General features: G+C 42.8%; 1 protein-coding gene across 1 annotated transcript in view; it reads right to left on the reverse strand.

Moving 5' to 3' along the window:
• Positions 1-15,920, reverse strand: part of THEMIS (thymocyte selection associated) — a 108,045-nt gene extending 92,125 nt beyond the window's left edge. The window contains exon 1 of the mRNA XM_006139427.4: positions 15,470-15,920. Coding sequence (XP_006139489.1) covers positions 15,470-15,560 — 91 coding nt within the window. The 5' untranslated portion in view covers positions 15,561-15,920. The remainder of the gene's footprint in view (positions 1-15,469) is intronic.
• Between the last annotated feature and the right edge of the window lie 6,587 nt (positions 15,921-22,507).

The raw sequence follows: 22,507 nt of genomic DNA on the forward strand, positions 1-22,507 counted from the left end.
AAACAACAATCTGGTGTGAGCTGGTGTAGCTTATGCCTTCCTGAGCCACGCTCAGTTAATCCGGCCCTAAACATATAAAACCAGGAAAGTCACTGCCTTGAGTCACTATAAAAGAACCAATTTGTCTTGCTTATTGCAAAAACGGAACCCTGTCACTTTTTGCTATTCTTTTGCACTGCTGCCAGTACCACATTGACTAACACTACTACTCCTGTCCATCCTGCCTGGCCTCTGTGGGTTACAGCAGCTGATGCTCCAGCGACCACATGAAGAAGTGTCAGAGCTCTCCTCGCTTTAGCTCTGCTCTGTAGGCAACGTTATGCCATCCTGAAAACATATAGGCAATATTTTATTTCATGGTGCAGTGACTGACTTGAAACTGCACTAACGTTAGTCATCCTCTTTATTTGATGAATAAAACCTCTCCACCCCTCATGTACAGTATAGAAATCAAGAGCCTGATTGCTGTGAATATTATATGCTATTAATTTCTTCTTCTCCCTCCCCTTCTTAGCAAGCTTTCTTTGAGCTATGTGTGAATTGCTCAGCCCATTTACAGGCCAACTTAGAGGTATTCTCTTGGCTAGTACTAGGGAATATACTTAAAACAACAAGGCTTATCTGGCAATTTTCCCCCCTCCCATTCTGAGATGTTGGTGATCTCTGCTGGTTTGAAGGCTTCCCATTTGGCCCCAGTCCCTGAGCCTCCCCTTTCAGAGTGTGGTAGAACAAGGGCCCCAGATGGACATTACAGTTGCCTTCACAACCATTTTTTAAACTTGACTAAATTAATCCAATGCTTACGTTTAACACGTTGTCTAGTAGCAGTGTGTCACAAAGTAGCTGGTTTTGTTAGTGAATCTTTTTTTTTAAATACACTTCCTGCTCTCTAAAAGCATAGCCCAGCTCTTCATTTTACTGCTGGCTGTCATCCCCATGTATCCTTGTCTCCATACCAAAGATGTGTTGCGTATCCTTGTACTTCAGTGGAGGTGCTCTGGGTTTACACTACTGTAGTGAAGATCAGGATTTGGCCTAATATGCACTGTTTAAATAAACAAAAATATCCCTCACAAGTATCAATACATTTTGTGCACAACTATCTAGTATTGGCTATAATTACAAATTTCTCTTATGTTAAATAGCCTAAATTCTGATTTTAGCCCTAGCTTGGCAGTTTGTCTGGACTAATACAATATGAGGTAACATTTTTCTTGCCTAAAATTTAGCCATGGGATTTGTCATCCTGCTAATTTTGCCAGATATGTTTGTTGTTGAGAATTAGAACCAAGTTTTCAAATAGACAAAAATTCTTTTCCCATTCATACCAGCAGGATTAATTTTATTGTTAGAGCTCCTGCAGGGTGCCTATGTGAATCAGAAAACCCTTGCTGAAGCTGATTAGCTGTGCACCATGGAACCCCAGATATAGTATGTTATATACCCATGGGAAAAAATGGAAAATGTCATACTTAGTGCATTACTCATTGTCAGCATGCCAATTCTCTGGGTTTAACCACAAAGAAAGCATAAAATACACTGAAAATGGAAGTCAATTAACCTTAAGGGTTGATTCTTTTCGATTCCAGAAAGCTGTAGAGAATACAATGCAAAACCATTTTAGCAAAAGCTAAAATAAGGCAGCCTATTTACAGTGATCAAACAATGCCCCTGAAGGCTGTAATTAAAGAACTAGTTGCCTTTGAAACTACCTTTTTGGACTGTTACTTTGTTCAATAAAAACTACATTTATATCCTTTTATAATCTCTGGTTTGACAATCCATATTAGCAGCTGCTGTGATCATATCAAAGCAACCAAAACTAGTTAAATAGCCTTTCCTCTGTCTGTCCTAAAATAGTATCCTTGTGAAAACATCTACAATAATTTGTATCTGATTCTCCTCTCATATGTAGGGTAAGGTTTATTTTCCCCTCAAAAATAACAATACAAAATATAAATGCGATCCATGTATAAGATGATTCAAGTTACTTTTCACATCAGGGAGAAGTGAGACAGAATGATTGAGATCAATATTTTATAAGTTAGAACAATAGTCATTGAAATTACATTTCTGCTTTTTATCCTTCCTAGCTTAGGACCCAGGTTCATAGCTGCTCTGAGTGTGAAATGTTCATTGACTCCCAAGGGAACTATGAACACATGGTGTCTCAGAATGAGGTCCATAATTAAGTCAATTAATAATAATTAGTTCTTACATCACTTTTTCATCTATTCACTTGAAAGCACTTTATGAAGAAAGCCATTCTCATTGTCCCTGTTTTACAAATACATCAATGGCTATTAGCCAGGAAAGGTAGGAATGGTGTTCCTAGCCTCTGTTTCTCTGGAGGTAGGTGACAGGGGAGTGATCTTGTGAGGATTACCTGTTGTGTTTCCTCCCTCTGGGGCATCTGGTATTGGCTACTGTCGGCAGACAGGATACTGTGCTAGAAGATGGACCTTTGGTCTGACCGAGTATGGCCGTTCTTATAGTCTTATGTAATGGAAACACAAAACAGCACTGTGACTTGCCTAAGGTCATTAACAGAGCTGGGACTAGAACCAAGGTTTCCTGATTCCCACTTCAGGGCTCGATACACAGAACCAAGTGCACAGCATATTTTTTTAATATCTGTTTCATTTGTTCTCCTACAATGGTTAGTGCAGACTGTGATCTACTAGCCCAAACATCAGCCATTGATTCACCCAGCCCATAGGCTGGGTTAAATTCAACAACTGTGGATCCAAACAGCATCCGCTGATTAACTGAAGTCCATGCAGCTGATGGTGTAGGATCTCTTTCAAAGGAGGGTTAGAATGTGGGAGAAGAGAGAGTCTTAGCTTTTTGGCATGGATGTTCATAGAATCATAGAATCATAGGACTGGAAGGGACCTCGAGAGGTCATCGAGTCCAGCCCCGCGCCCTCAAGGCAGGACCAAGCACCGTCTACACCATCCCTGACAGATGATTCCCTGGCAAGTTTTGTAAGAATAGGAATTTTCCCTGCTGTCTTCTCTCAAATTTTTCTTCTCCTACTATTATGTTGTGCACAGGGGGCAGACAGACTTGCTGGGCTCCAGGGCAAGATCGGGGGGAGGAGGGGATGGGACCAACTGTGCACTCCCAGAAGGGGAGGAGCCTTGGGTGGAAGGAGTCAGATAGGGGCAGTTACCCTCAGCACCACCTGGAATGTACCACACCATGATCTCCATCCTCCATAAGCCAGCCCTCAAGAGTCACCCAGAGCACAATGTGTGGCACTCCAGTGGTGATTTAAAGGGCACAGGGCTCCTAGCTACTACCAGGCCCTTCTGAATCACTGGGTCCTCAGGCAATTGCCCCCTTTGCACACACACACCCTCTTTGGGAAACCTGGTTGTGCATTAGTTGCCTACCTAACCATAAATGTGGAGCACCCGCATACAAAAAATTAGTGGCTGCTTAGCACCAATCGGCAGCTAGCTCCTCCCCTTCCTCCAGCACCTCCCACCTACCATAAGCCCCACTGATGAGATCCTCTCTTTCCCTGATAGTGTCTCCTCTCTACCACAGTCAGCTGTTCTGCAGCAAACAGGAGGTGCATGGGGGAAGGGCAGGAGTGGGGGCAGGAAGAGGTGAAGCAGATGGGAACTTGGAAGAAGGGGTGGAGTGGGGTCAGGGCCTGGGGCAGAGAAGGGGTCGAGCACCTGGGATCAAAGAGGAAGCTGGCACCTGTGCACCTGACTGCTGTTCTTTCACATCAGAACTGCAATTCACTGGTTGGTGAAGTCATTTCTGTCCATGGGAAGGCCTGCCTTGGAATACCTGCTCAACCAGAAAGACATTAACCTGCCCCGTGATGCGCCATAGTCAGCTCAAATCACTGTTTCCATGAGTGCTGCTACAAGGCTCCAATAGGAGCAAAGTGCATAAAGTATATTCAGTATCGGAAAAACAAAAGCCATAGGGGATGTCTGCTGCTAGAGTTTAGCCTTCTGTTGAGTCTATTCTGTGAGGCGGGGAGTGTATATTTTAAAGTTGTTTTACACTGCAACCAATTTTAAGGTTTTCATTTTGGCTTATAAACTTTTTCCAGCACTTTTTACTAAGCAAGTAGGTACATAGAGTTCTATATCTCCACCAATAGAGACACTAGGTTTTTTTTCCAGTCACATGCCCAGTAAGAAAATCAGCCTCTGCCCTGTCCTACTAAGTTCAGGTAAACTATCGTTGTGTAAGAAAGTACACACAGAGGATGGAATTCATCCCCCAGCTAGCTACAGAGGCCTAGAATAGGTCTGCAACTATAGCTTCTACTTCCATCCCAGGCTCTCACTTGGGATACAAACTCTGTGAACCCGCAATGTGAGCTAAGCTTGGCTTTCCTAGCTATTTGCCCTTACTGCTCCAAATCCTCCATGTTTGTACTCATCTCTCAGCAGCTGGCATCACTGCATTCAGGGGGTACAACAGAAACCCTCAGCACATCCATGCCAGCCCCACACAGCAAAAACCATAGGTGCTGGAACTAGAGGTGCAAGGGGTGCTACATCACTCCCACCGTCTGGCTTGAAGTAATTTCCATCTTAAACAGGATTTACAGCACATAAAGCAATACACTGGGCACTTGGACAGGACCACTCCAAATGTATCCTCATTAGTAAATGGCACCCATTTAACAACAACCCGGGCAGGAGAGGGCCTGATTTTGCAAGCAGCGACCCATTAGAAAACAAAAGAAGCAGTTTTATGTTTCTACACATATTATAAAATGCCAAGAGCTTTCAGCCATTTCTGTCATAATGGAATTCTCTAAAAACAACTTGGGTGGTATCTGAGATATTCCTTTCCTAATAGATTGATGACTTTTTTTTCCTCCTGTTTCTCATTTATTTGGGTGAGCTTTAACTTTGCATGCAGCAGCATGCCTTTGATGCATACCATGTTATAGGAAAGAGCAGCTAAAACCACAGCTCCAAATGCAACATTTTTGACCTTTCTTTTGTTCGTTTTACCTTTGAGAATCAGCATTTCTGCAATCAAGTTGCACAATTGCCTACAAGAACTGTAAAAGTAATGTTGCTTGGCCTGTGGTAAGAGCTCTCTTTGCAGAACGTTTGCCACAGCCGTTGTAACTGTTCTCGATTTTTATAAATATGTATATGGAGCCATTGCTCCTCTCCCCAGTTCAAAGCAAAGAGGAGACCCCCCTCCCCCCACCAGGACAGACTATGCAGAAAGACAGTCCTTTCACTCCATGATGCTATTCCTATTCCCTTCCTTTGGCTGAAGTGGGTAGCATAGGGTACGGGGAGGACGGAGCTGGCTAAGGGAGAATGCACAAAAGTAACTTGCTGCATCAATGCCTAACTTTAAGCATGAGGGTTCTCCTATTGCAAGTTAATGGAACTACCCATGTGCTTATAGAGTTAGAGAGTTTAAGGAGAGAAGGGGCCACTAGCTAATCTAGTCTGGTTTTCTGTGTGTTTCAGGCCATGAACACCACCCAGCACCTTCATGCTAAACTCAACAACTAAAAAGGAGACCAAAGTATTACAGCCCAGAAGAGAATAGAATGTTATGAGCCACAAGCAGAGAATAGGCAGGAGGGAGGGAGACCTGTGCTCAAGGCCCCTGCAGTGGCAGGGAAATGATTAAATGAGATATACTCAGATAATCCAGGCATGTGATCCTTACCCCCAGAAGGAGGCAAGAAACCCCAAGCTCACTGTCAATCTACTTGGGAGAAAATTCCTTCCTGCCCCCGCCTATGGTAATCAGTAGACATATGAGCAAGAACCAGCCAGCCGAACAGCTGCGAGATACTGCTTGGCCCAGCCCACCAACTATCCCATCTTCAGTTAAGACCTTCCCTGATGCTTCAGAGGAAGGAGGTTAAAAATCCTCCCAGAAAATATTTGGATTGGGATGGAAATCCCTTCCTGACCCCTCCCTTCTAATTTCCAGCCCCAGTATGTTCATGACCATTTGTTCTTGTGCCAGCATTGTCCTTTAGCTTAAATAACCCTGCACCCTCCTTGGTATTTCCTTCCCCGCTATATTTATAGAGCGCTATCATATCCTCTCTGAGCTTTCTCTTTGCTAAGATAAAAAAGCCAAACTCTTCCATTCTCCTCTCAAAATAGGCCCTCCATGCCCCGAATCATCTTAATACCTGTTCTCTGTACCTGTACCAATTTAAATTAATCCTTCTTGACTATGGGTCTATGTCTACACTGCCGGTTTTGCCAGCAGAGAGTATGCTAATGAAGTGCTCATTAGCATTTGTCACAGTCATTAGCACATTCTCCGCCCAAGGCTTTTTGCACAAGAGGTTTTTGCGCAAAAACAAGCAGTGCAGATGGATCCATTCTGTGCAAACCCTCCCTTTTGCGCAAAATCTGTATACCTCCTTTTTTGAGGCATAAGGATCTCGTGCAAAAGGGTATTTTTTGTGCAAAACGGATCCGTCTACACTGGGTTTTTTTGCACAAAAACCTCTTGCGCAAAAGGCCTCAGGCAGAGAATATGCTAATGACAGTGTGACAAATGCTGAGTGCTCCATTAGCATAGTCTCTGCTGGCAAAAAACAGCAGTGTTGACATAGCTAGGTGACCAGAATTGTACACAGTATTCCCAGTAAGGTCCTACCAGTGCCTTGTGTAATAGCATTAACAGTGCTCCCCCTTTCTACTGGAAATGCCTCACTTGATACATCTGAGGCTCACATTTGCATTTTTCATGGCTTCATCACATTGGTCCCTCATCATTATCCTATGAGGAACCCACATCTTTCTTTCTCTGTTGATTCCAATTGCTGAGTCCCCAGCTTGCAGAAGAAATTTTTATTACTTGAGCCTAAGTGCATAACTTTCCACTACTGAATTGCATCCCATTTCTGTCACTCCAGTCTTCAAGGTCATCTTGTATAATATTCCAATCTCTTCTCTGTTCTGACAACTTTGTATTGTCAGCAAATTTCATTAGCACACTCCATCTCTTTGTGCTAAGGTCATTAATAAAGGGGCAGTATACTGCAAAGCACTTTAGCACATGCTTAACTATAAGTGTCTGTGCAAGTACTCGGAGATTAATGGAGCTGCTTAAGGTTAAGCATATTTTCCTTTGATGGATCAGGCCAGAGCATTTGTCACCTTGCCAAATAGAGCCCAAAGTTAGGCATGTGTTTAAGCACCTTGCTAAATTGGGGCCATAGTCTCCTCTCTGGCCCAACAATGATCACCAGAAAATGGTAACAAAGCCTGACCTTTATAATCCTTTCCACAGAGCTTCACTCACTCCTCCTATGTGTTTATGGGGCATCCACAGCCAGAGGGACTCCATGATTAGCACTACACCAGCAGGGACAAAGAACAGGGAATAATGGAGTCCAGGGCAGCTCTGTATGGATGACCCTAGAGTCTGGCAGAATACCTGATTGAGCCTTGTGGCCTATTTCATGAATGAAGAGGTCAACCCTTCTCCCCCTCCATATACACACACCCTATCCACAGAGTGCTGCAGAGGGGCTGAGGATCTCCACAGAGAGATGCTCCAGGAGATTTCTGACCCCAACATCTGCTCATGTGAGTGCTCCTGAGACAAAGGATCATGGGTCCAGCCCCTAAAGTTTATATTGTGTTGTTCCTTACAGCTTTCTGAAGAGCGCTGTCTAGGGTTAAATCCTGCTCACCTCATTTGGCCAAGCCTCCTGTTAGAGTCTATGCCATGAGCAAGGTGGACAAGATTTAACCCACAAATGTCAGATGTTACTATCATTCAGTACTAACTACTTAAAGGTGCTTTCCTTGCAGAATATTATTGGAAACAAAAATTGCTTTAATATCTGCCTGAACACTGGAAAGCAGCCTGCCTAATGGGAGGCAGAGAAAATTTACAAGCAGTCTCTGGATACAGATCACACCAGAAAATTGACACAGCTAAGAACAGTTATTCTCCGTGGTTCCTCTGGAACCTCGTTCCTGCCCACAAGTTGAAACAAGAGGAGCTAAGAGTCTTCAGAGCCTTGCTGCAGCAGACCCTCATGGGAGAGAAATCTCAGGTTTCATTGACAAATTTGGCATTTATCTCCATGCTCAAGTGAGGCAAATCTGCCAGGGCAAACACTATACAGAAAATGTCAGTAATTTATTTCATTATGTGAAAACATGCACGGATTTTGTGGGGAGGGTATCGACACATCTGGGCATTCAATTCAGTAGATACTCGGGCCATTGTTAAAAAAATGCATGCTCCACCACTTCAAATAATACAGCCCTAATTATTTTCATCAAAGTTTTTCTGGCTTTGTTTAAATTGGAGTTTACTTATATCTTGATAGATGTTAGTTAGTTACAATAGTTCCCGTCTATTACTATAGCTATTGCTTCAGAGATCAAAAGGGAATATTAACATTTAGATGATTCTGGGGTGAAATAATGTCATTGTCTATAGGTCTCTCTAAAGTTTATGATATATTGCTTACTGGCTAAATTACCTTGCAGTTAATTACAGGTGATGTTTAGGAAATACAGTACAAGGTTACTTCAAAAGGCTATTGTTCACCCTAGATTGTATTGTCAAGCAGCTGCCAGAAAATTATATAAAAAGGCTCTTGGGAACTTACCCTTTCATCTCAGATCTGCTGGATGCTAGGTGCAGTCATAAGATTGAGAGCTCAAGTCCCACCTGGATCACCCTGAATATAATCGTTGGACTATATAACCTATGGACTAATTCTGAAAGAACTCTTTAAACTACAAAGCTCACCATCTTGACTATGGGACTGAGCTTAGAACTGTACTCATGTCTGTATGTATACTAATATATTAACCAATATTCACACACTTTTTTTTAAATAAATTTTAGTTTAGTTAACAAGAATTGGCCATCAGTATGTATTTGGGTAAGAGCTGAAATATTCATAAACTTGGAAGGTAATGTGGCCCATCCTTTGGAATTATTAGAACTTTCTTATACAATGAATACAATTTTCAGTAATCATCACATTTGACTTGGCTGTCTGGGGGAAAACTCAAGGTTGGGTACTTCAAGGGAACTGTGTTCTGGCTTCTGGGTAACCAATAAGGTGTGATAGATTTATCAAGCAGCACAAAATAGCTTCGAAGTACTGGAATAACCACCAGCTTTAGGGATTGCCTGCCCTATTCGTCACAGTTTACCCTAATTAAGTAACCTGGCACACCAGTCACACCATCATATTTATTTTATTCACACATTTTATTGCAGACACATATGGACAAACCCTCCTTAACTCATCTGGCTTTTCACATTTGTAAAAGCAACTAGGATTTGCCCACTCCTCGTTGCCTTAACAGGTCACCATCGACATGAAAAAATACATTTCCATCTGATCATTCTCTGACTGGTTGCTTCCAGTAACCCTTTCAGGATTACACAAACAAATGGGGACTCTAAATAAATGTCCTCTTCCGAATCAGTTTGCTTATTTGTTGGTTTGAATCTGACACAACACTAGGCAGTCAGTGGGCACGTATATACAGAGATGAAGGGGAGGCAGCGGAAGTGATCAGCTCATGCTCATTTGGAGGCATTGTTCTATGGATCACCAAAAACAATCTTTAAAAGGAAACTACTCACTGGCTTAAAAAATTAGTCTGTTTCCCCATTTCCTCGTGCTTTATGGTAGGGTCTTAGATATAGCTGTTAAGCGGGTATGTACCTCCACTAATAAAGCATCTGATCCTAAAAGTGCTGAGTACTCTCATAAGCACATAACACTGTGCTCCAAGAGCATTAGTTCTATATGTGTGGACACAAGTGGGGGTAGAGATGTGGAGGACTCCCACAAGACACTTTTTCATTTCCCTAAAACTTCCAAGAGTGGAGGGAACCTACCCTTGCAGTTCCTAGCTATATGGGACCATGGAACTTGTAGTATTATATTTGTGGCATGCTCCCTCCATCCTGTTCCAAGCTTGTGGAGGGAGGGGGGAATGGGGCCTGTGATCCTCAGGATTCCTCTTCCCACTGCAAATACGTAGGGCAAAGCTGCATAAATTACTCCTAATAGATTTCCATGGGCAACCAGAATCAGGAGAGCTAGCACTATAGATCATGCAGTGAACTGTTGTCCCCGGGGTCAGTCACAGTGAAACGTTATGGAGTGCCCACAAAGTAGACCCTGTCCTCTGGCAAAAACCCAGAAACCTGCAGTTTTGAGACCTTCAAACCTCATGTCATTGTAAGGTATATGTAGGGGGCAAGGTGCAAATCCAGTCCAAAGCCAAATGAAAGATTGAGAAGGAACCTTGCAAAATTCCCACTCCCACTTAGAGGAAGATAAAGTCCAATATATTGTTGAAGAATCACTGTGTGAAGTGTGCATTGGGAAGAATGGTTAGGGCCTATGTATCACAAAAAGGAAGGAGCCATTCTGGAGAACTCTATATTTTTCAAGATAAAAGTCTGACACATTTTACTGTCCTGACATTGGTTAAATTAAGCCCACAGAAAATTAAATTCAATAATTCATAGAATAAATATACCAGTATTAAATCAGACATTTTTCAACATACAAGTGAAAGCTTCTACTTGCCATCTTATCAGTAAAATCAATGGCAATGTCATAGCTCACTGAACATCAATATTTACTGAAATATTCAGACAGACATTCTATGAATCAAATCTGTTTCCAATAGAGTTACAGCGTTCTAATGTTTTAACAACATATTTAAACAACCTATTAAACAGCCACATATTCTAAGTGTCCTGAAGGTCCTTTCTAATCCGTGCTGATTACCAGGATATTTTTGTCTAAATAATCTCTGGCTTTCTTTTAAAATGGGCTTCCTTTTTCTTTCCCATTTCCTTCAGTGATTTAACTGTCCAGTGTTTGTGGCACTGAAAGTTAAGACCAGGGTCGTGAATTATGACAGCATAGCCACTGAATTAAAGTATTCTGCATGACCCAGGCACTGCCTCCATTTTTCCAGCTCCAAACTGGAGATAGAGATATTTCTCCTCTTTTGTAAAATACTTGATTTTGATGGATGAAAATCAACTTGTAATACTGAAGGGTTATGAAGTATGACTGTGGTGAGTCTAAAGAAGATTGCTGTGCAAGGACTGTTTTCATGTTGTTTTGTACAGGGCTGAGCAGACTATAGACAGATCCATCTGGATCCATCCTAAGGACCGGATTGAGCTCAGCACTATGGGTATGCTAGACTACATGGCTCTGTCACTAGAGCCATGTAGATTAGTTTACTAGACATACCCAAATGAAGCGGCGATTTAAATGACTGCTTGATTTAAATTTAAATGGCTGCTGTGCTGAGCCAATCAGCTGTTTGTCGGCTCAGCGCACTAGTCTGGACGTTCCGTGGTCAACATCAAAGGCATTTGTCGACCGCCCCGTTATGCCTCCTGGGATGAGGTAAACCTGGGAGGTCGACAAATGCCTTTGATGTCGACTGCGGAGCGTCCAGACTACCACGCTGAGCCGACAAACAGCTGATCAGCTCAGCACAGCAGCCATTTAAATTTAAATGAAGCGGCAATTATTTAAATCGACGCTTCATTTTCCTATGCCGGGTAGCCTAATCTACCTGCCTCTGTCGCCAAAGGCATGTGGTCTAGATGTACCCTATGTGAGTGTGTGTAAGAGGCCTCTGGGAGCCTTTCCTCTTCATTTGTGCTTCTGGCCAGAGCCAAATGCATTCCCAGTCCTTGCCTCACCCTCTCTCTCTGCAAGAGCCAGTAGAACAAGCTTCCCCTGTGCAAAGAGCACCTGCTCCATCCTCTCAGAGGATGGAGTAACAGTTGTGCCCTCCCTGCACTCTCAGGGCAGGGGCACTGAGTCTACCTTGAGGACACTAGCATTGAGATAAACAGGTTCAGGCTTGTGCAGTTATGTCATGCTGGGTGTAGTGTGTGGAGCCTGCCCCCTCCAGTGAGCAGAGAATTCTCATTCAGTAGTGCTTCATATCCTCTGCACAAAAGGGTAAGTGACCACAAAAGGCACAAAAGCAATGAAGAATTCAGCCCTGCTGCCTCCATATTAAACCCGCCGCCTCCCCCCCCGCCTCCCGACACACACACACTGACTTCTTGGCCACAATCTGGCCCTTTCTTTGCTACAGCTTTGAGCATGCCCCTCAGCACTGGATTTAAAAAAAATGCATATTCACTTCATATCTCATTCTACATCACTGCATTTTGCTTTCTTTTTGAGCAGTCTGCCTCATTCTGCTGTGAGACAAACCCAGCTGCTAGACATTTTTTCCCCTCTCTGTTGTAAACTCACCTTCATAGGTTTATTTTTCCTCCATAAATGAATTTCAAATAATCCCCATGATTTCTTGTTATGTTCTTTGAGGCCAGGTCTACACTGCAAGCTGACATCGGTCTGACTGCACCACTCTGGATCCACTCTGGATCCACAATCCACATAGCAGAGAGATATAACTATACTGACCTAACCCTTGGGTAGACAGCACTGTCTCCCATTGACTGCCTCTTGCTGAGGTGGATTAATTACACTGACAGGAGATGCTGCGCCCTACATGTTGCTGCAATGCAGATAAGCCCAATGTTAAAGCCTCCCCTTTACTGACCATCAGTTTCTTCTATGTGCTGTATGAAAAATGTACTAAGAATCCCTCAAAACCACAATACAGAAATGAAAGGCCACAGAAAAACTAAGCTGAACAGGCCTCAACTGCCTAGTGCCCCTTCACACCAGAATCAGAGCTACTAAAATCCATGTGTGCGCACTCTCATTTGTTCTTCAGCACACTAGCAATAATTCCATCACTGACTGGTGGAGGCATGCTGCCACGGGACAAGTGATCACTAGCATAATTGGATGTGGTAACAGAGATCATGGAAACTTCTGGGGGAAAAAATCCAGCAAGGAACCAAAAAACTGTTGTCTGTTTGGAAATTCACATTGAATACAGTGCTCAACATTCATGCTTACCAATATGACACCTGTTACACATCAGACTCTCTTTAAGCCTGACATCTCACTGTAGAGACTGCAATATAAGGCACAATACCCACTGTGTCCACAATACCCACTGAGCCGTGGGCTTTCTTCCATTATGTGGAATGAAGGGGAACATTTGAAAGTAAAAAGGGTCAGTCAAGACCTCAACGTGCAGAGAGAAGCGGAGTGGAGTTAATTAATCCCACACTTGCAAGGAACTAGATTAGGTGACCTAGAAGAGTCTTTTCCATCTTGCCCTGAACTTCCATTATAGTCTAAGGAGTTCAGGAAGGTGAGCACTTCATAGAATCACGTCCAATTATTATAATGTGAGTGCCTATTTTCTTCCAAGCCCATGATGTCATTCCTGTCTGGGCACAGCAGTTTGTGGAGGGGAGGGAAGGTGTCCAGGATATTTCAGAGGATGGGTCAGATTATGGTAAGGAGGAGTCAAGGAGCGCCTGCTTGCTTCACCATGATCTCTTCCAAAAGCAGGAGATATCTGCACTTAAATAAATGCTGCTAATTCCAGCATTTCAACATATTCTGTGCCTGCACTGCTATTGGAGCGGGGAGGTCTGGGGTAATGTGGGAGCACAGTTTGAATGCGAGAGAGAAAGCAGCACTGTGTGTCTAGTCTTGTGTTCAGAGATCTCTGAATCTGTCTAGTGGCAGATTCCATTTTCTTCAGCTCCCAGGGTTGGTGGTATTGTGAGGCTGTGACCTTGTCAGTTAGTTAACACTCTTCTACCAGAGGGACTGAGAAGTTAGAAAGTCCCTAAGGTAAAACCTCAAGGAATGACCCTCAGCCCCCATCATATGGGTTGCCCCAGGAACATGCCCAGTCAGGAACCCTGCTAATTCTCCAGTGAGTTACACAGATGCCTCTGCTACTCACATTCCTCCACATAAGGAGCTTTGCTTTCAATTTACAGATTCCACTCCTCTGGATTTCCAAACTCCTCTGGAAACCCTCTTTTCAAACTTCTAATTCATCTGAGCCTGGAATTTGATTCACGGGTTCTCAGCCCAGAGACAAAGGATTTTTCAACACCAAACTTTAGCTGCCAACAAATGGGACCATATTTCAAATCAGAGTGGGAAAAAATAGTATTTTTAAAAGCCTCTGATACTTTTAGGTGAGTTAATTTCCCAGAATACCATTTTCCAGATCCAATAAACTCAGGTGAATTAAGCACTTTTGTGGGTTTTGTTTTAGATCAATTATGATATAGGAGTTTGAGAAGATGCTATGCAACAGATCATAATTATAACTGAACTTTTTGCAGTAGCATTGATATTTGCTCCATCCCTCTTCTCCTCTCCACGAGGGAGATTTCTTAGGTATCGATGGATTGGAATTCACCCCACTCCAACTGGCAGGCAAAGAGTTTGCAGGTCTGTCTCTCCACAGCCACTGTTAATATAATCTCTTCCCTCCCCATGCAGGACTTGGGGCTTTTGGATCTGTATATGGACAGATATGATAACCCCTACTCCAGCTAACTCCCAAAAAGCCCCTTCCACAAGTGTATGTCAATTCTACCCTCCCTCCCTCCTGTGCATTGCAACACTACAGACTGATGTACAGCACAGGACTTTCCTGGAACCTCTGTGATGCAGTAAATTTAACCATAAAAGGGAAGCATTCCCTTCCCTGACTTGGCACATTCTTGACTATTTTGTCACATGGAATTTCCACTGACATCTAAGGCCGTTTCATGCACTCGATGTCTGCAGAATGTGCCGTAAAGATTTTTGCTCTCTCATGCGAGCCTTTTGGAGCTAGTTCAATCATCAGGACTTTGTGGAGTAACAAGCCCCAAGACTAGAAAAGCCAGGAATACCTAGAACAAATACTTGAGGAAAACCCAGCAAAAAAACCCCACAAAACAAAAACAAAACTAAACGCCACCGTGATATTGTCAGAATCACAATGATTCATTCATATCAGGGCACACCTAAAAGATTTTCTCCTTGCCTCAAAGCTACTTACCAAAATCCTGCCTCTTAAATTGTGCCTCAGTTTTCCAGTGCATAAAAAGGGATATTATTATTTGCCTACCTCACAATTAACCTTTGTGAAGTGACCTGAGATCTTTTGGTTGAAGGCTTTATATTAGCACTAAGCATTCATAGAAATGTAGGACCGCAAGGGATATCAAGAAGCTATCTCGTCCATTCCCCTACACTGAGGCAGAATTAAGTATACCATGGTACTTATGGCACTCCCAGTCATAGCTCAGGACTGGAGGGCTAAGTGCCCTTTTCCAAATCACTTCTCACTCATTTCCTCTATGCTGACAAGTCAACTACATGTACCCCAACTAAACCACCCTCCCAAAGTCACTGACAACTTCACTTCTTTCACAGGGCAGGAGGCCTCCTTTCACCAGAAAGCTTCAAGTGGCTGTCAACCTTCCACCTATCTCCCAGGGTCTTCTTTCTGTAGAGTGAGTAAACAGCATGGACACTCCAAACTAGTTACCGCACCATGAAGAGTCTGCCACTCACCTTGAAAGTAGATGCCTGACTGGATTTGGAGGATCCTAGGGAGGGTTCTTGGGTCCAGGGAATGGATGAATTTTGTCAAGGAAGAAGCCATGGTCCGTGTCAAGACAGCACATGCATTTGTCGTCTAAAGGACAGCACCTCCTGAGAAGCCCCCCATGACACTCACAGGAACAGAGTCTGGGACATCTCTCAGAAACTTTCTGTTGCTTGGGGGAGGGGTGGAGAAGTGAAGGGAGGTGTTTCTCTTCTTCACTGTGATCACCACTTCCTCCTATGGCAGCTCTCAAGGGGTGGGTGGTAAGAGACTAAAGTGAGCAATACTGCAAGAATGGGCATCAACTGACACTGCTGAGTTTATACCACCTTGTGCTTGGGCATGTGCCAGTTGAGGCTAAACAAAGTGCTGCTCTTATTGGTTGCAGCTAGTGCCAGATTTAATGGGAAAGAGATCTTTCTGCAAAACTCAACCTAAAATGGGGAGTTATTCGGTTTGGTATGTGGAGGCATCACCTAGTCATCTGTCCCCATGGAAAGAAATTTGTTTAATGTTAGCTACCTAAAACTGGAAAAACAAATCACATTTATTTTTGGAGCAGAAAATGTAGTTTTGTATTTGCTCTTTTCAGAAACCACAAACTCTCCCCGAAGATATAAAATGAAACTGGGTTTTGTGCGTGTGTGTGTTTTTCTGGTATTTTTTTTCTTTTGTTGCCTTTAGAGAGTTCCTGTGCTCCTTCCTACAGCAATCCTCCTCCTCCTATAGCAATCATTCACTCTGTTACCAATCTTTAAAGAGAAAGCAAAGCGGGTCTGCTTAGGCAGATTGCCTCTGCTGAGCAATACACAGTGAAAGCAGGCAATAATACAGCCTGCATATACCCCCGTCAGAAGAGAAAGAGAAGTTTGTCTCCAGCCAAGAGACAACAGCTGGAGAGTCAGAAGTCTGAGAGATTGACAAATGCAGGCAATTATTTACAAGCTTTATAGTACAGATGCAGTTGCCCAGAACTAGGTAATCTGATGGGAAGTATGATCACCACCTGCTTTAATATGGGGGGAGGGCAGAATTTGTTTGCTTTTCTGAGTTTTTAATATTGCCTTATATAGGTGTATAATTTCTCACAAACATATCTGAGCTGCCTCTTATAATGAGGAGGAATGTTCAGCATGCGTTCCCAAATCCCAGGGGTATGGGAGCCAGTTTTAGATATAGGGTATCTGTTCCAAGTACTGGGTGAAGGAATGAGGATCTGATTCTGGGCGGGGTAATAGGGCTGCTTTACAGAGTGCAGCTTATGCTTTTGAGAGCAGTGAGGTAGCAGGTGGAGAGATCACTGCTAGCAGCTGGTAACACTGCGGGGGTAGAGGCATGAATAATAGGACTTTGGTTTGAGCAGTGACAGCGATTATTGTTGTCCTACCTAGAAAACAGATGCAGGCAATTATTTACTAGCTTTATAAAAAGACCTTCTTCCCACCTTTCCCTTCCAGCACCACACATGGACACACACAAATTAAGCAAACATAAATTAATCATGGGGGGGAAAATAACATGTGTTCCCAATCACCTTTCAGTTCAGTCAGAAAGACGCATAATAAAGGGCTCCATCTCCCAACATGCTGAGTAGTCTGGCCCCAGGCCAGAAATGTATTTGACATAAGAATGCCATGTTCTAATCTGACATTTTTTTCATCCATGCATTTCAATGCCTTTACAGAGGAGGTTGGTAGCATTACCCCCATTTTACAGATGGAGACTTGAAGCATAGGGAAGGGAAATGACTTGCTTAGGTCACACAGGAGTCAGAGGCCCATTGCCACTCTGGGAAAAGAAACCAGGTATCTGGAGTCCTAGTCCACTGCTCTACCTACTAGGCAATGTTGCCTCCACGTGAGTAGTCCCAACCAGTTCAAGGGGAATTTCTATGTAGTTAAATGTTCGGTATGCACTTTGCTGGATCAGGACCAGAGTGCTTAGCTCTTTGCAGGATTGAGCTCCTAAAACTCAGTAGTCTCCTAAGCACAGAGCATGAATGGAAGTTGGTGGAATTCTTTTGTTGCCCCTGGAGGTCGGGGTCAATCCAGGTCAGACCCAAGGTGTTGCGGAAGTGTGGTCCACCATTCCCACACTTTGAAGATTTTTCCCTTTTCCCAAATTATGAACATCAGACAGGTTAAGTAAATTTAGTTTATTGGTCTGTCATATTGATTTCATGAAACAACAGTGATTTCACCATCTTAGAATAGCTGAGCAGTGATTAGTGAGTCAGCAGAGACATGGTAACTACAGCTGGTCAAAAAACTGGAATTTTCAAAATTTCAGTTAAATTGTTCTGCAAACATTTTTCCATTAGTTCATCTAATGTTTGGATTTTTCCAACAATCCAAAATTCCAACAACTTTTCATGAAAAAAATCAAATATTTTTCCAATCAGCTGCAATGATAACCATATACAGTTGTTCATACTTCTCCAGCATCAAGCACGGAAGAGGTGTTATATGCATAAGGTGCATAACCCGGGGTCAGAAGACTTCTCCCCCATGCTGCTAGCAAGCATTGGAACTCTGAAGGGAGATGCTCACTGTGAAAGGGGTAAAGGAGTTTATTAGAGCTAGATACAGGGGATATGGTTGAAGTGATTGGACAGAGAAAGCCACAGAAGTCTCTGTAGGGACAGTTTAGGAACAACCAAGATCAGGGAGGAAATTTAGGTGGATGTTTTTTGATTTTTTTTACATTTTTACCAGTCAAGTCAATCCTCAAGAAAACAGTAAGTTAAGACTAAATGTAGTATGCATATAGATTCTTTTCAGAGCAAGCTGGGAACTCTGCATGTGAAAGAGAATAAATCCAGATAAAATTAGGAAGTTCTTCTTTATGCAGATGGATTGGGCTAGGAAATACTCTCCCCAAGGAATGGGTAAACACTTGGGACACTTAAACCCAGACTAAATAAAGCACTATAAATACCACAGAACAATTCTGTACAATAGGAGATGGAATAGATGATCAAGAACACTAAGAATCTACAACCTATCCTCGAAGATGTTCCCTCACTCTCACAGACCTTGGGAGGCAGGCTGGTCCTCACTTAGGGTATGTCCACACTATAGAGGGTTTTTTTGAAAAACGGTTGTTTTTCCGAAAAAACTTCAATTATGTCCACAGTACAATCACATTCTTTCAAAAGAAAATTGAAAGAACAGAGGGATTTTCCCAACATTGGCAAACGTCTTTCTACAAGGAAGAAGCCTTTTTCCATAAGAGCTCTTTTAGAAAAAGGCATGTGTGGATGGGTAAGGAGGAGTTATTTTGCAAGAAGAGGAAAGAAGAAAAAGCATGGTGCCGTAGTGGCCACTCCATCCATAGTAATCACAGCTTACATGCGAGATAGCATCCATTCAGTCTGGATGCTATCTTTCAAAAAAAGCAGATTTTTTTATGCGCTTTTACAGTGTGGACGCTCCCTTTCGGAAGAAGTTTTTCGGAAGATCTCTTCCGGAAAAGCTTCTTCCGAAAGAAGCCTGCAGTCTAGACATAGCCTTTCAGACAGCTCCACAACCTGAAACAAATATTCACCACTTATCTAATAGACTAAGATCCCAGGGGAGCTACAGCTTGACACCACCAACTACATGCCATACAACAGAAGCACTAATTCAGGAACCAATCCTTGTTGCCAGTTCTGTCCACATATCTACCTTAGTGACACTATCTTTGGACCTAACCACATCAGCCACACCATCAGGGGCTCATTCACCTGCACCTCTATGAATGGGATTTATGCCATCAATTTGCCAGCAATGCTTCTCTGCCATGTACGCTGGCCAAACTGGACTGTCTCTATACTAAAGAATAAATGGACACAAATCAGATTTAAAGCATGGTAGCATTCAAAAACCAATAGGAGAGTACTTCAGCCTGGTTATTCAGTAACAAGCCTGAAAAGTTGCCATACTTGAGCAAAAAAACCTTCAAAAATAGACTGCAGCATGAAACTACAGAGCTGGTATTCATGTGCAAACTTGATACCTTCATATGGGCTCTGAATAGAGGGGAAAAAAGTAATTTTTCCCCTTGTGTTAGTCTCACTATTAAGAGTGAGCCAAATTTACCCTGATTGGATTGGCCTCATTAGCCCTGGTTCACGTATGTAATGTAACACTCCCTCTTTGCATGTGTGGGTATATATCCCTGCCAAACTGAAGTTTCCACTTCATGAATCTGACGAAGTGGGCTCCAGTTCATGGAAGCTTATGCCCAAACAAATGTGTTGGTCTTTAAGGTGCCACAGGACTCCTCATAGTTTTTGCTGAAACAGATTAACATGGCTCTCCCTCTCAGACTTTCTACTCTCTGTGATTCTATTGCCTCAGTGGCTGAAGAACATTACAGTATTTTATGGGACACCACTAGAGAAGGACAAAGCATACTTCAAGAAAGTGGTGTTAGTGACTTAATGATTGAGGTGATTTTCTCTGAATCAGAAGTGATTTAGACCCCAATGTGGTCCAATGGAGCCTAGGTTGGGAAGTGACTTGCCATCATCACTTAATGTCTTTTAAGTGTCTTTTGTGAAATAAGTTGGTGGCCTCAGTCCAGGACTTGATAAATAAATGTCCACATCACAAACACACCTTTCCAGTTTATACTTTGACTTTGCCAGCCGTATCTAAAAAGGCCAGACAGAATGGGCACAAAGACCAAACTGCTAGTATGGGCTGAAGGCATGCCAAAGGAGCAGTGTGATAAAGCTAATTCTATCACTCCACCTGTTCTGTAGACAGAGGAAATTAATTCTTCAGAAATCATCTCACCTTTTACTGGCACTGAAATCACTTCAGTAAAATACGAGACTAGCTCAGTTAACCTGTCATCCACGTGTCTTTTCATCAAACAGCTTCAAGACAAGTAAATTGCTTCTAATGTTATTTTATTAAAATGTAGCTTAAATATTAGGGGAAATTATTATGTGCCATGTTTCAGTACATGAAAAAAGTTTTTAATATTACAACTTCCACATTAAATCCCTGCTTATGCTCACCACAATGATTCATGTTCAGTAAAGGCCTTTTAAATCTAGCAGACAGAGGCACAGTGAGATCCAATGGGAGCTACAGCTTGACAAATTCAGACTAAAAATGACATGCATGGGTTTTTAACAAGTGAAGGTAGTTAGCCACTGGAACTTACCATGGGACGTGGTTAGTTCCCCATCACTTGAAGGCTTTAGATCAAAATGGATGCCAAGTTGCTCTAACTCTACCATAAGTTTCAAGGCTTCTGACAGGCACTCCTGGAGGACATTTTGTAGCCAGTTTTATGCTAGCCAGACTAGATCATCATATTTCCTTCCTCTTGGTCTTTGAATCTATGAAAATTGTGATGCAGCTTGGTTATAATGTGAACTTTCTGTTATGTTCTCAGTTGCTACATTTTGAAGTTGGCTGACTTTTACTTATGGCTTAACAAAGATTGTTCAGGCTAGTTTAACATTAAACCTAAATGGCTTTGTAGGACTTGGTGAAAGTCTAGAAGCTATGTTTCTTGAGACCAGAGTTCTGGTTGCATAGACATGGGAAGTACAGGTGCAGATTTGTGCCTGGCTTCCCCATGCTTGGGGGCCTGTCCCACTGCTGGCTCCTCCAGGCCCTGGCCTCTGGGTGGCCATCTTGGGGTCCTGCAGGCCCCACACACTTTTGTTGGCCCACTAGCCTTGTCAGGGGCTCTACAGCCCACAGGCCCAAAACTCTGCAGCTGTCCTCAGCTACAGCCCCATCCTGGGGCAGAGAGGGTTGCCAACTGTCCTAGACTGGATGGATTGGACATCATTTGCAGCAATGGAGTGTGGTCCAGGAGAATTGGCAACTTGATCTCAATAGGTCTAAAGAAGGTGAGCTCAGCACTCACACTCCAGAAATACTTCCAATGCCACTAGCTGGTTGCCAATGTTTGATTCTAATGGACAGTCAAGAATCAAGTGTCCCCTTTGGGGCACATTTAGATATGGAACATTTCCTCTTGTTTTATGGACTGATCTATCTCTGGTTGAAAGTAACAAGTGGCTGTCCATTGACTTTAATGGGGGTTGGACAGGGTCCTTAACAAGGGAGGATGGTTAATAGTTCCCGTTGGTCATTGGTTCCTAAGAAACACCAAACACGGAGGCTGATATTACTATTTTAATTTACTTTAATCTATTGAAAAATGTTAATCTCTCTTTTTTCAGTTTCTTTCGTGAGTATTGAGTGCTTTGCATGAAGCAATGAAGCGTGTCTCTAGCACACTCATTCATAACTACAGAACAGATGATCTGGGATTATATATAGTTTTAGAAATGTGCTTGAATTTGACGTGCATGAAACTGAAAGGCCAGTGCGCCATGTAGTGCAGGCAATTTTCACAATGCAAACCTAAACCTATCTGCTGTGGAAAGGGGGGGTGGAGGGGTTGATCTGAAAAGTGGGCTAGAAGCCAAGAATTCCTGATTTCTAATCCCTGTTCTTGCACTGACTCTGTGCAGTCCTGGGAAACTCTCTTAATCTCCCCCCCCCCCACACACACACACTTCTCCACACACAGTTTCCCTTTTGTAATAGGGATTGATACTTATCTGGCTTCACAAGCATACTGTGAGGATTGATTAATGTTTGCAGAGTACTTTGTAGATAAAGTTCTTCAGACACTAGATACTTATTATTACTTATTTATTACTTACTTCCTTATTGTAGTTCTGGGCCTTTCTAGCACAAAGTAGTATTACTTATACAGAACAGGCATTAGAAGAGCCCACCAAATATCATCACTTGATAAACTAATTCAGGATTTGAACCCCCAGGCCTCCATCTGTGAGAGAGCAGAGTAGTAATGCCTATTCTTACTGCATTGACAGCTGTATGAATATCAAAGTTTTTGGTTTGCTGGCAATTAAAAAAAAATATTTCAGGTCAAACCAGAGGTGAAAGTATGCTGGTACATCCCGGTACACTGTTCCAGCAAAACGGAGCCAGCTGGCTGCAGTGCTCGGCTTCCTGAGG

Source organism: Pelodiscus sinensis, chromosome 3 (assembly GCF_049634645.1).
Source record: "Pelodiscus sinensis isolate JC-2024 chromosome 3, ASM4963464v1, whole genome shotgun sequence".
NCBI classification, from domain to species: Eukaryota; Metazoa; Chordata; order Testudines; family Trionychidae; genus Pelodiscus; species Pelodiscus sinensis.